The sequence below is a fragment of the Cyprinodon variegatus genome, unplaced genomic scaffold (genome assembly GCF_000732505.1).
Source record: "Cyprinodon variegatus isolate N-32 unplaced genomic scaffold, C_variegatus-1.0 Scaffold245, whole genome shotgun sequence".
NCBI lineage: Eukaryota > Metazoa > Chordata > Actinopteri > Cyprinodontiformes > Cyprinodontidae > Cyprinodon > Cyprinodon variegatus.
In genome coordinates, this window is record NW_015150698.1 from 551,581 (window position 1) to 565,860 (window position 14,280).

General features: G+C 39.0%; 2 protein-coding genes across 2 annotated transcripts in view; one reads left to right on the top strand and one right to left on the bottom strand.

Annotated features, from left to right (window-relative positions):
• Positions 1-14,280, top strand: part of LOC107089267 (zinc finger protein ZIC 4-like) — a 106,313-nt gene that overhangs the window by 80,175 nt on the left and 11,858 nt on the right. The gene's annotated exons all lie outside the window — the stretch shown is intronic.
• On the bottom strand, positions 9,369-14,050 carry zic3 (Zic family member 3). The gene is made up of 3 exons (XM_015381954.1): positions 12,633-14,050; positions 11,733-11,896; positions 9,369-11,382 (listed from the first exon to the last, which is right to left on the bottom strand). The coding sequence occupies exons 1-3, from the start codon at positions 13,621-13,623 to the stop codon at positions 11,200-11,202; spliced, it is 1,338 nt and encodes a 445-aa protein (XP_015237440.1). The 5' UTR covers positions 13,624-14,050; the 3' UTR covers positions 9,369-11,199.

Below are 14,280 nucleotides of genomic sequence, written 5' to 3' on the forward strand. Positions count from 1 at the left end.
TTAATTAAACAAAAAGATGATTAATATCCCTATTTTGTCTTAATTTCCAGCCTCAGGCTTTCCGAGGTTCATGTATCATCTGCATAGTGTAATGGGGCATTAATCAATGCTTTTAGACAGTTTCTGAAATGTTCGAGTAAAGTTATTTTTCCTCTATAGAATTGACAAACATACAGGAAATGTAGCTTTTCAGAGCTACAACACTCATGCTGGCAAAATCTTTTTCAACATTTTGACAGATTCCCCCATAACAGCAGAGGATCACGTTTTTTTTGACAAATTTATCTTTTACTCTCTATTTTTAATACTTAATCTTAGTTTTCGATGGCAGGGATTTCTATTTATTCCCAGTTTCTGTGCACACAGAATACACTGCTAAAAAAAAAAAAAAAAAAAGACTTTGCTACGTAGCCTGTTTTTAAAATACCTGCTTCTTTAACCAAAACTCTGTGCGAATGGTTTAAGTAAAAAAAACAACAAAAACAAATACATGTTGGGGCCCTAAAAAATGCAAGCCCTAAACTAATGCCCTGGTAAGTTTAGACCACTAGGACCCCATGTTTGAGCATACTAACCATGAGCAAGAGAAGGAAACACCAGCTCAGAAATATCTGGCCAACTGGGCCTCTTGGAGGAAGGCAGGCTCAGAGGCAAGGGTTAAAAAGGGCCCAGAATGAGAGCCAGAAAAGACCAAACTGCCCTGCAAATGTTTTATTTGATCTCATTTTTACATTTTAGGGTCCAGTAGGAAGAAAAGTGCCTGCAAACAGCCAAACCCCAGATAAAGTCAGGTATAAAGTGGGAAAAACGGCTATAACATAAATCTATATTTTTTTCTTTAATTCAGTCATTATAAAAATGTTCTGTGAATGTAGCAGGGACATTAGCCCCCTTCTGAGCTATTATCCCAGCAGTCTGGTGTTGCAATTTCACACTTCACTGATTCCGACAAGCAGCAGAGAGTCTGCATGCCCCAGATTTCACCTTGTTTAGGTAATACAGAAAAAATCATTCCCAAGACTCCGCAAATTAAGCCGGGGCCTAGTTGGGCACACTGTTGCCAATTTCAACAGAAAGGTAGAAAAAAAAAGCAGCTAGAAACAGAAACATGAGCGTTTCCAGATCAGATGAACTGTATTAAATCTATAGAGTTAAACTTCTTAAACGCAGCTGATAGGGACCAATTTAACTTCTTTGACGCATTCATATTCAGCCTTTTGCTTCAAACACCAGCTTTTAATCTGCTTTCGTGCAAGTTTGGATCTACTCCCAATATCACATCTGATATTATCACCTTTTTTTTTTTTTTTTTTGGAGCGATCACCTGCTTCTCTCCTAATGCAGCCACGTCGGCTTATTAAATATAGCAGATATAGTTTATGCATTATTTATGGTCAATGAAAGCAACTGGCTGCATCGTGATATATGACAGGCAGAAACTGAGCTCATCTGCGGAGGGTAAAGCGCGGATCGTTTGTTCTATTCAGTGACAAATTTAACCTAAGTCACTTTTTCTTTATTTTGTTGCCCATAAAAAAAGTAATAACGAAGTAACACCGGAAAAACACGCAGAAAAAGACCCTAATAAACGTAGATTTTATACCGCATAAAAAACATTTCCTCATTGCAGACAGCACGCTTTGAATTTTAGTTTTATGGAAATTCGTGGATTAATTTGCTATGAAGACGTTTTTTATTTATTTATTTATTTTGGTTGATTTTTTTTCCTATAACTTGCGCTGGTAGAAACCTTATCGTATTCAGATTTTTTTTTCCCTCTCGCACCATATAGAACCGCTTCAAGCACAAGAGAACCGTGTCGTTCATAACTAAAAGTACCAAAATAAATTGTGAAATTAAATTAAATGGTTGAGAAGTTAGAAAAAAAAGTGGGAAAAAAAGATTTTTTTTACCATTAAACGTCTAAGTAACTATGTACACAGTTTTATTTTGCAACGTAATACACTAAAAAAATGCAACTGTTTTTGGCATTTACTTAATCATATTTTGTTACTTTAACACAATTGTTTCATGTTAGCATTATAGGACATAAACTAATTATGTAAAAGTAACTAAATATGATTAAGAAAATGCAAAAGCGGTTGTATAATGTTTTTCAGTGTGAATCTAATAGAATAAAAGAAACTATGATAATTATAATATCATTATTAATATGTTAAGTTAATGGATTCGAAACTTGTTTATAGATTTATGCATATAAAAGTGTGTTAATTAAAAAGAGTTTATCAAAAACCAAGATCTTTGAACTTGAAAACTTTGGTAGTGCTTTTTTGATGTCTTTGAAATTGGATGCCTTGCAATAAGTGTATTTATGGGACTACAATTTCACAAGGTCTACTAAAGTCTACTAGCCTTCATAGCTGTAGTTCAAGATGCAGCTTTGTGTCTATGATAATGCATAAGATCAAGTGGCCATTTTTTCTTGGAACAAGCAAACAATTATTTGCAGCCTCCAAAGTCTCACCTGGTGGACAAGATCTTGCAGAGAGCATTCTCAACCACACCATCATGTAACTACGCTTTGATTTTTTGATTCTGATTTTGTGGTGTTATATCTTTCAGTTATTATAAATAAACCACTGCTGCATGTTTTTTTTTTTGTTTTTTACATAACAGTCTAAGATACAATTTCAGCACTTCAGAACTTTGTAGGGACTAAAAACAGAGCTCCAAACCAACTGAAAGACTTTTGGGAATGCTTGTGTGAAACAAAGTCTCTACTCCTTTGTGACTGGCCTTCAGAGCAGAATTGAAACAGGAAAAAGCAATTATTGTAGAGATTGTCCCACAGGCATTGAAAAGCTATCAGCATGAGGGTTGGGATTGGCTCGGGGGACACCTATGGCCCCATGCATTATCTTGGCATGAGGTCGCTTTGGCAATCGGCTGCCAATTTCCACCAGCACCTGGCTTTCCCTTCCCCCTCTTTCACTGGGCCCTCCTACCTGGGTTCCCTTTTCGCCTCCTGCACCGCCTCCTTCCACTCTAAACCCCACGCCTGTCATTGTCCCAGGACGGGGACTTTTGAATAGGATGGAGGGGAAAAAAAATCTGAGAATGTTTAAACTGTTAAATCTCACATTAATCTTTGCCATCATGGTGGATTTTTTTTATGACTGTAGGGGAGAAAATGATTTCGACTCAGCTGTGTTGGCATAGCTGAACTTAGCACCATAATATTACCTTCCCCCTCCCCAAAAAACCCACTATATAACGGTGCAGCTAATGCTGTGAAAATATAGGCCAGTTGTGTTCTGTTTGGCCAAAAGGCATGGTGGGAGAGTGGAATCTAGATTACTGGAAAAGTGGGAAGAAAATAACTGGTGCTATGTCTAACACTTTTTATTATGGCTGTTGAAACCTGCGTAGCACAGCTGTTGAATATCACTCTGGTGTTTTGCAAAGAGCTGCTGCCTCCTACTCAAACACCTGGTCTCTTCCTGTCAGGGCCACTCACCCAAACACATTCAATTACAGCAAGGTAACCTCTACACGGGGTCAAGAGATAAACAACAGGGGTCACAGCATTGCATATGAAAATCCAGATTGTACTGTTGCATAAGATTTTCTCTCTCTGCTCTTCTTCATCCTAATAGCAGAGATTTCTGCTGGTAGTTGGGATGTTTGTTAATAAATTAAGAACCATTAAAGTACTTTAGTTGCTAAATATAGTTATGTACATTTCTGTATTGACCCTGAACATCAGAATAAATCATATGGGGAAATGTTTATAAAGCATATGTAATGTGTGCCTCTAAGAGGAACAATTTTACTTGAACTATAATAAGGTTTTTCTCCAAATCTTCTGGTCCAGTTTTGTTTAAAGAAGTAATTAGTAAAGAATAAAAACATTTAATTGCGATATTGTACGGAGAGAATATATTTTTCTTTAAATAATAAACAATGCCAATGTGAACCTTAAATTGATTTTGATAATTAACAATAAGGCACAGTTTCTGTTTGAAGAAGTAAGGACTATTTTACAATATTTTGAAAGTGAAAGTTCAGAGGAATTTGTTATAAAAGCATCAAAATACTCAAACTAATACATATTCCAGAAATGTAGTTGATCCCACTCCATACCAAGAATAATACCCCCCCCCCCCCCCCCCCCCCCCCCCCCCCACCCAAAAAAAAAAAAACAGGTCAAGTCCCACAAGTTGCACAAAAGAGAAAGAAGAGAAGCAGAATTCAAAGAGCTGCTGTCTCTCATTGTATCTATCTATACGTGTCGCCAGGAGGGACGCTCACGTGCTGCAGCTTTGACAGGATCAAGCAGTTGTTATTGATGGTGCTATCCCTGCCTCATGCATATAACGGATTGAAAATCGCAGAGACATTATGCAACTAGAGCTGGCCTTTTTTCTTCCACCTTGATTGGCATTTCTAGGACACAAGGTGGAACTGTCAAGACAGTATAGGCAATTATTTATAGATTATCTATCTATCTATCTATCTATCTATCTATCTATCTATCTATCTATCTATCTATCTATCTATCTATCTATCTATCTATCTATCTATCTNTCTGTCTGTCTGTCTGTCTGTCTGTCTGTCTGTCTGTATCAGCTTTGCGCACGCGCGAACACATCGCCACGGGAAGCGACAAATGATCTTTTTGAATAATGGAAAGCCACTCTCCAATTCTGATTCATTGTCTTAAGAGAGCGGGGCTTTAACGAGCATTGTGTCTTTTACTTTGAAAGAGTAATGAATATGTGAGCGCCCCCCCTCCCCTCAGGGAGACACTAGCGGTCCTGCGAGGGCTGGCCCCTGATCTGATGCGCTCTCAGGTGAAAAGTTTACCAGAAGTGCTGAATCACCCCTTTTCACGGAAACAAACGTGGCTTCAAAAAGATGACCTTGCAGAAAGCATAATTGCCAAATATTCCGTGAGGTGGGTTTTTAATTTAGACTAACGTTTAAATTGCTTAAATGATGTTTAACCTCAGTATCATTGTGCCTTCAGCTGATGCGCAGCGCAGAGAACATAGCCTACATGTATGGGCAGGGTGTGTGGTCACAAATGCTCATTCACGCCTTCATCACCCGCTAAAAAGTGCCCAGAATAAATCTATCAGAAGGCACAATTGCCGAACATCTGCTTTGCTGAATGAGCGTTTGCCAGAGCGCGCACTCCAGGGACCTATTAGCGTTGATTCCTGCATGCGCGCACTCTGATAAGGAATTCATCAAGTTTCTGACACCACCCCAGATGTTGGGGGGAATTACCGATGTCTCCAGTCGGACATCGGACTAATAGATTGTCTTCCAGTGCGTTATATGGGAGAAGAGGGCGCTTGGTGTATTTTGTTGGAGGATAACAATGAAGCAATTAAATACGCTTTTTATTAGTTATTTGAAGCAGCAAATAAAACAACATTCCTATCTTACTGGCCGCTTTGCCTGAGCTCTATATGAATAACTAACTCATGGTTGTCATCGGCGGTGGTATCATGATTTGTGGTCTAGGCCCTAATGTTTATTCCTCGTTATGTGAAGCAATCAAAGAACAATGGAACAAAGCATTTCACTTTGCATCACAGAAACGAATTAACATTGAAAGGCACGCTGTGGATAGAATGCATTTTCAGCACCCTGCTGCAGGCAAAATACACATTGATAATTAACAAATATATAACTTTTTATGCAAAATATGTTACATGAAAACTGAGATAAATGTTAACATTTTGCTGTGTTAAAAATGCACAGGTCTGTTTCGGATAACATCCAAAGAGGTTGGTCAGATCTGGTCCAAGTACAGATAAAAATCAAGTCAGTTATAGTCATTTTAAATCCAATTGCATATACAAATTAGCTCTAATTAAAATACACCACAATCAACGTGGGTAGTAGACTTTGCAGCCTTTACTTAGTCAATTGAAGCCCCATGTTGAATCATTTAACCCAGTTAATGTAATTATTTGTCTATATGTCTATGTCTATATTTTTTTGCACCATAATGTAGCAAATTGATTTTAATCCGACTCTCCAGTTTAGCGCCAAATATACACAGGTTTCTGATAGGAAGATATAGATGAAACTTTACTTATAGTTACTCTTTATGAAAGTCTAACATATATAGATTTAGACGACTGCTTCAGTTTAGTTAAAGGCTGTTTGCGCAGTGATGGGGAGAAACCTAAACACCTTGCAGAGGATCTGACAACAGTGCGGCCAACGTGTAAACGTGCGCTGTCCCCTGTAACAAATAAAAAACTACTGAAATAATATTAATAACAAAAACAAGAGAGTTAAATTAATATAAAGAGCCATATAGAGCAAATTCAAACTCTGACCAACACACTGAACAACTAAAGTCCTATTTAGATCCAAACGCCTCATATCTAGCAGACTTATAAGAAGCTGTGACTATTTTGCGCGCTGAATGAACTTAGATCCAGAGTTGTGGTCTTTGTTAAACTGCACTGCATACTAATAGTTAGTATTTCATCAACACGTACCAAATTAGCAGGTAAGTTTATTATTGGGATCCCAGCCTCTATTGCGTGACAAAGGGCTGGAGACTTGCTTGTGTGACTTTATCCTCTTAGAGCGCGCTCTCCCCGCTTAGCCAGCAAATACTCTGCGGCTGAGGAGACACGGGGAAGGTAAAGGGATCGGGCTGTCCAATCAATCCCATATTAAACTTGAGCGGAAGGCGCGTGCGGGACCGCACCATGGCTCTATTTTTTTTTTCTTAGTGAAGAAAACAAAGCCCTCCCTCCTTCACTGCGCTCCCTGCAGCTTCTCTGCCACAAACAGAAGAGAGGGAGTGAGGCAGATTACATGCAACTGCGCGCTACCAGTTCAGGCACAGCAGCCAACTAGTCCAATTTAATTAATTAACGTATTCGTGCTGCTGCAGTTGGATATTATCTATATTTAACAAAGTTTTCTAATGCATGAAATTCTCTCTAAAAGGAGCCTTTCATGTATTTATATATATATATATATGTAAAAAGATATTCTATATACTTGACTGTACCCTACTCTACTGGTGTAACAAGGCTACACCCTTTGACCTAAATCCATATTTAGTAGTTTTAAAATACAAAAACCACTATATGAGAAATTAAAAATCTTAAGTTTTAATCATCAGATAGTTTAAAAAAAATCCATATTCCTTTTTACCGAACCCCTTATTGTCGGTTAAACATGTCACCAGAGCTGCATGAGTAAGAAGGTGCGGCTTCCATGTGCCTCCTCTCAGGGAGAGAACCCGGTCTCTGTTATTTCACGTCACGTTTTCTGAGAGGAGGAACTTGAAATGTGCGACTAGACAAGCTGAGAAAGGAGGGAGGGAAGGAGTCAAGGCGGGAAGGGGGGCTGGGTAGCGGTGGTGGTGGGGTGGGTAGCAGAGAATTAAAAACAGAGTTTGCGTCAGAGCGACTAAGATCATGTGAATCTGGTCACGGTTAGAGCTTTTTAAAGTAAAGCGGGATCTAAACCGAATGCAGTTGTCGTTTTCTTGGGTCTTATCAGATAGTAGAGGAGCAGATTGACACCTTTGATGTGCCACATTGTTAGATATGCAAAAACTATTTTTTTAATTTTTTAAAAATCACTTTGAATTGAGGTTATTAGGGCTACTTTACCCACTGATGCTTGTTTGTTATGTTGTGGTGTTATTGCCTATCCCCATTCAACTCCATACTTACACCATGTCCTCCACTTTCCTTCTTCTGCATTTCAAAATCATTACACAGCGTTATTATCAGGGGCGCCTCCAAGGGGGGCTCATAGGGGCGATGCTTATATATATATATATATATATATATATATATATATATATATATATATATGCAAAATATATAGGCGGCAGCAGCATATTAGCATGTAAACAGTTCTTTTAAGTTATGAACCATTAGTCCTTTTTTTCATTTAAAGCTCAGGCTCATAAGTCTCACAAACTTGTTACCTTATCTGGTTAACCCTTTTAAAACTCTGACGGTGCATGTCTGAATTCTTCCTTACTTATAAAATATCATTATTAGAGAAAAACACAGGCACAGATTTTTAGTTAGTATTTTTATGCATTTTTTTCTCAATGTATCCATTATAGTTTGGATAATGCTCACCTCTTTAAATTCACTAGACTCTCACTTAACATACTGTCGTACATGCATCCAAATTCTATGCCTACTTTTAAGAAAGGGAAAAGACTTGCATTAATGGATATGAGCATTTATTGATTATGATATTCTATTAATACTTTTGCGATTTTTTTTTCATAAAGCATCAGTTTGTAATATCTGCCGCTTACTACTGGTTCCATCCCCAAATTATACCAATGTGACATATTTCAATAAACAAAATTAGGAGTTGCAGTATTTTCAAATCATATATACCTAAATAATACATCCTAAAATCCTACTTTTGCTTTTGGTATGCCATCTCTAGATTATAAGTGACTTAAACTTAAATAAAAAATAAAAAAAAAGTAAAACTTCCTAGAGGCTGCCTTTATTACTGTTTTTATCCATAAAGATCTGCCAGTCAGGAAAAGAAAAAGAAAAAAAACACTAAAGAAACTTATCTTCTAATACATTTTGCACAAGTCACTGCAAATCTCCAAAGAGATGCGTCTCCAGCTTGCTTTCCAATTATTCCCACACACAAGCCGCGCGCGCGCGCACGCGCTCCGTCTCTCTCACACACAATCAAGATACTAAGATGGCGCCTAATCAGTGTCAAGTTCAAGTGACTCCCACAAGTCTGATGCAAAAACCATGGCAAACAGTGTCTGCTGAAGGCTATGGCATGCAGCATGCACAAACAACATGACGCTAATAATAATATTGATGATAATAAATGATCATAGGTAATAATAATCAAGGTGGCAGCCCGAGAGACGCTTTTTCATAGTGTTTGTTTTTAATTTCAATCAGAATTTCCGTTCACATTTCTTCATAAATAGTTGGCAGAACAAACCAACCAAAAATACAGTAGCCTAAAAAGTACAAGGAAAGGTCTGACTCTAGATAGGCTCTAAGCGCATATAGGCCTGCTTGTTGTAACATGGTTTGCCTCGATGTGGCACAGTGACACAGTTCATCAGTGAAACAGTTTTGCTCTTCAGGAATAACTCGGAGTGTGACCCATTTTTCCCCCCCCTCCCAGAAAGTGTTACAACATCACATTCTAGCTGTGTTTTTATACATCAGATATTATTCTCTGACCTCTGGAAACGGGGCAGAAAGGTGGCGGGAATAAGAAAATGTACTTCTTTTTTTAAATTAAGGTATAGAAAATAGCATATAAAACATATACTCCTTAAATTATTTAAATAAAGTTATTTCATATATCATTGTCAAGAGGTACCGTTTTCACTTTTTTACATTTTATTTTTTTTAAGTAGTGCTGGTGGTCTGAAAATTGTTCTCATAAGAGTACAATATACTTTGTGTATGCATAATATTTAATTCTTGAGAATAGGTTACAATGCAATGCTGTAACTCTTTTTTCCCCCGCCACTGAACGTGTTCTCTCTCCAAATTCCCTTCCACTGTTTTTTTTTTTTTTTTGGTAAAAAAAAAAAAAAAAAAAAAAAAGTCATCTTGACAAGTTATTCACACGGAAAACAAGCAGAAATGTGTAATCAAAACGGCTCTATATGCAACACCACAACAAATAACACGATTTAGCTTCACAGAGAGTTACATTTAAAACAATGCAAGCTGACAGACAAAAAAAAAACATAACTTTTTTTTATTTTTGATACTGTATCAAGACAGTTCCATTGTTGCCGGACATTAAAACAGAGGCTACTTTGCACAAAGACATTTGCTGGAACTATAAAGGTTGCCACACAGGCGTATATTTTCGGGTTTTTGAACCCTTGAAATTGAAATGAATACTGAAAAATATTCGATTTGGATAATCATGTACTGCGCACAACTCGTCTAAGACCTGTATATATAGGAGTGCAATAAGCTGATGTGTTCATTCTTTTTTTATCTTGTTTACTCCTCTAATATTTGACATCTATTTCTGATCCTATAAAAGTAAAATCCACAAAAAAGTTTAAACTGAACCGAAAAATATAAACAGAACCGCTTTGAAGCCTTTTCAGCTCATTCAAACTCAGTTCTAGACAATGTTTTTTTTTATATACATGTCAATGGTCTCATAAGGAAAATAAAAGTGGCTGAAATATCTGCAATATATATAGACAAATCCATAATATTCATATAGATGATTTTTTTTTCTATTCGGTCCAAATAAGACACATGTAGGCCTATTGGTTAAAAAAAATGAAAACAGAAGGATACAATCGCGATGTTGGAGCTTAGAGAAGAGTTTATCATTTGTTCAATGTTAAGCTGGTTATGACCAAAAACTGTACAGATCTTGTTAGAAAAAACATTTCCATAAATATCATTTAAGTTTCAGAACTTATACCCATAATTAAATTACAAATCGATAAATATGGCATCATGGATATGTATTTACAACTGTATAAACAAAAGGCAACGTTATATTCAACGGTAACAATCGTAAACCTAATACCACATGTCTCCACCTGAAAAACGAACGTTGACAACAGATGCGACCCCATCAAACAAGGAAAAAAATACATTCACGAGTATAGTATTTATTTAGGATTTTCATTTTTTTTCTTCTTAAATCTGCGTTCAAGTTCATGACAAAAGACTTTGGCACGTTTCTTAAGACTGTTTTTGAAGTTTTCAACAATCAATCGAAGGAGGCGACGTCACCGTCATATAAAACAACGTGAAATAATCTTTTTTTTTTTTCAATTACTTTTTTTTTTTACTTAAATAAAAATTTGAGAAAATACATAAAATGAAAAAAATAAAACAAGCTTTCTGAAATCTGTAAACTAAAAGATTGAAAAGAAAAATAAAAAAAAACAAAAAAAAAAATAAAATATAATCAGAAAGATTATTTTGTCGTGGATGAATTGTTTTAAAACTGAGAAGTAAAGTCTTTTTTTTTTTTTTTTGATCCTGAGAACAGACGTCTGGCCTGCTTGGTGCTGGCTTTTGCTCTCATCTCAATGTTGTTGTTCAAGTCCCATTTGTTTATATTTGTATGAGTGTGTGTGTGTGTGCAAGGGCGTGTATGAGAGAGAAAACAGTTTTTATTTTGAGTCACTCCTCGTTCATCCTCGTGGTCCAAACTGCAGGGAGAGGCTCCAACTTCCTTACGCTTTTAAACATACCACTCGTTAAAGTTGGGCGGCAGTCCTTCGCTGTGGCCGGGCGTGTTTTGCACGGCTGACGGCGGTGTTTTTGTCGGATCCTCGGTGCTGGCTGAGACCAGCACCGGCGGTGTGGACGACTCGTATCCGGAGCTCGCTGCAGGGGAGGATTCAGAACCTTGAGACTCATGTACCTGCAGCATAACACAAATACAAAAAAAAAAAAAAAACAAGGAAAAGAAAAAAAAAAATGGCGGATTGCATGCATAGCGTGCAATTATTGTAAATATAATGCAGAATGAAATATATTAATTAAAACATGAAGCAAATACTCGACAAGATAAGTCATAAATACACACACAGACTGATACTCCTTGGCATTATGTCTGTTTACACTATTTTCGCAGCTATACAATCTGAATTGTGCCTCAAGTTGTGTAGTAGGGAATGGGGGTGGTAGTGATGGAGGCGGTGTGTGTGTGTGAGAGAGAGAGAGCGTATGTGTGTGTTAATGTGTTTAAGGAGTAATGAAGACGTTAATTACCTTCATGTGTTTCCTGAGAGAACTGGGGTGTGTGTAGGACTTGTCGCACACTTTGCAGATGTATGGCTTGTCTGACGTGTGCACATGCATGTGCTTTTTCCTGTCGCTGCTGTTGGCGAAACGTCTGTCGCAGCCGTCAAATTCACACTTAAACGGCTTCTCACCTGCGGGATTAAACAAACGCACAGCACACCGTCAACCACGCATGCAACGCACAAAACAACAACAGCAGAAAAATCGCCCCATTCTACTATAACACCCTCATGATGATAAAAACAAAACAGACACCCTCTAACGGTCTGCAGACTATTATATAACAGGGCAACCTACATTTATTCGCCTAGAAACGATACGAGCTGCACTACTACACTCTGCTTCTGTGTCAGGCTTTATTTATTCAAGAGGCCTGCTCCCCCCACCCCCCTCCTTCATTCAGCTCAACTGTAGTCAACAATGAATCAACAGGGCAGCATGCAACGGCTAAGCAACAATTATAAACACAGTTAGAAATTGATTAGTTGTGTGATGCTTTGGTGCCACAGAATCTTAATGAATCACACCAAGCATCTCATCTCCACATCATGCATGCGCACTGAGGAGAGTATAAGCAGGACAACAAAGTTGCAAATAGTGTGTTTTTGTGCTTGCTATCAGTTTATTTATTTATTAACAACTCAAATAACTGTTTGGGTGCTACTGGGTGTATGAGTGATGCAAACTTTGCTGAATCTGGAATGTTAATGTAAACAAAACATGGCATGCTGCTTTATAATAACTGCTGTAAATAGATATTTTTATAAGCCCAGTAATACCCAGAGACTCTTTTGTATACTATGCATAAAATAAAAAATAAAAAACACAGACATACACACACACAACAAACCCAAATCTCTAATTTACCTGTGTGCGTTCTTTTGTGGATTTTAAGATTTTCCGAGCGGGCGAATATTTTCCCACATCCAGGGAACGGGCAAGGGAACGGCTTCTCGCCTGTGTGCACTCGGATGTGGTTGACTAGTTTGTACTTGGCCTTAAAAGATTTGCCCTCCCTCGGGCAGTCCTCCCAGAAGCAGACGTGGTTGCTCTGCTCTGGCCCCCCGACGTGCTCCATGGACACATGCGTGACCATCTCGTGCATGGTGCTGAACGTCCTGTCGCACGTCTTTTTGGGTCTGTTCATCTGGTTTTCGTCTATCCATTTGCAGGAGAGCTCTTGCTTGATCGGCTGCCGCATGTATCTGAAGAAGGCCCCCGGACCGTGGTGCGTTGGCACGTTCATGCCCATGTTCATGTTGATCGGGTGGTTGTAGTTGTGCAGCTGAGCCCCATACGGGTCCGTCCGGGGACTCGCCACCGGCCGGTACGGGTCTGGTCTTCCGAAAATGTCCCCGCGTAAGCCGAGGTGCATCTGGCTGTTCACAACGTGTCCGGTGGGCGAAGAGTGGCTCACTCCCTGGTCGTGAAGTCCAGGGAACAACAAATGCCCGGGATTGTCGGGGATCCCGGGCGGCCCGTGCAGGCTCCCTGTTGAGGCTGCAAAGATCCCATGCTGAGCGCTCGGCGCTGGGGACTCCCCGACGCCCCGATTTCGGAAGAGAAAGTCCCGCGTTGAGTTGAACGCTCCTCCGCCATACGAACCCACCTGCCCTCCGTGCGAGTGTCCCAAAGCAGCCGCGTATCCAGTAGCTTGCGGAGTAAAAGCTGAGGTCTGGCTGGAAGCGATGTCGTGCGCTACGGGGCTTATTTTGAAAGCAGCGGAGTGGGAGGAATCAGAGAAGGGATTCAGTCCCAGACCGGGGTCCCTGTTCCCGATGTCGTGGTGCCGTGGCGTCCCGAAGCCCCCCACTCCTAACGATGCGAACTGCGGACCGCTGTCTAGAAGCATAGTCATGAAGCTCGAATCAAACTCAGGAGTCGGGTGGGAAACAGAAAATCAAATTAAAATCCAGTTTGAGCGGGGCGCGGTGGGCTACAGACCACTGCGCTGAGATTTTACAAAAGAAGATCCTAGAAACCAAAAAAAGAAAATAAAACAAAAAAATGTGGGAAAATCCTATGTAAAAGAGTTGGGAGGGAAAAAAAAAACTCCCGTTGACTGCGATCCGTGAGAAAGAGGATCAAACTTCCCCCCCTTACCAGGTTGATGATGTCCTTGGACTGATAAAGTCAATCACTCACTCCCAGAACATAAATGAACTCAGGAGGCAGAGCTACGGTGGCCAATCGGCGCTCAGCTACCCATCGGACACGTGATCACAGAGAGAGGCGTTAATTGGCTGGATTTCGGGTGATTGGCACTGTTTGAGATTGAAGATGGCAGGTCGTCTCACTGGTTGCGTGTGATTGGTTCTTTTGGTTATTATTTTTGCAGGTATAACGGAACACTTCAGTGATTCCCCATGTGTTAATGTAAAAGTCCTTATTTAATGTAATGCACATATAGTGCATTAAAGGAAACATAAAAACAAGAATAAAAGTTCATAAAACGCTTTAGAAAAACAATATATGATAATAAGGAAACTTTCCCTCTTAACTTTAGTATCTATCT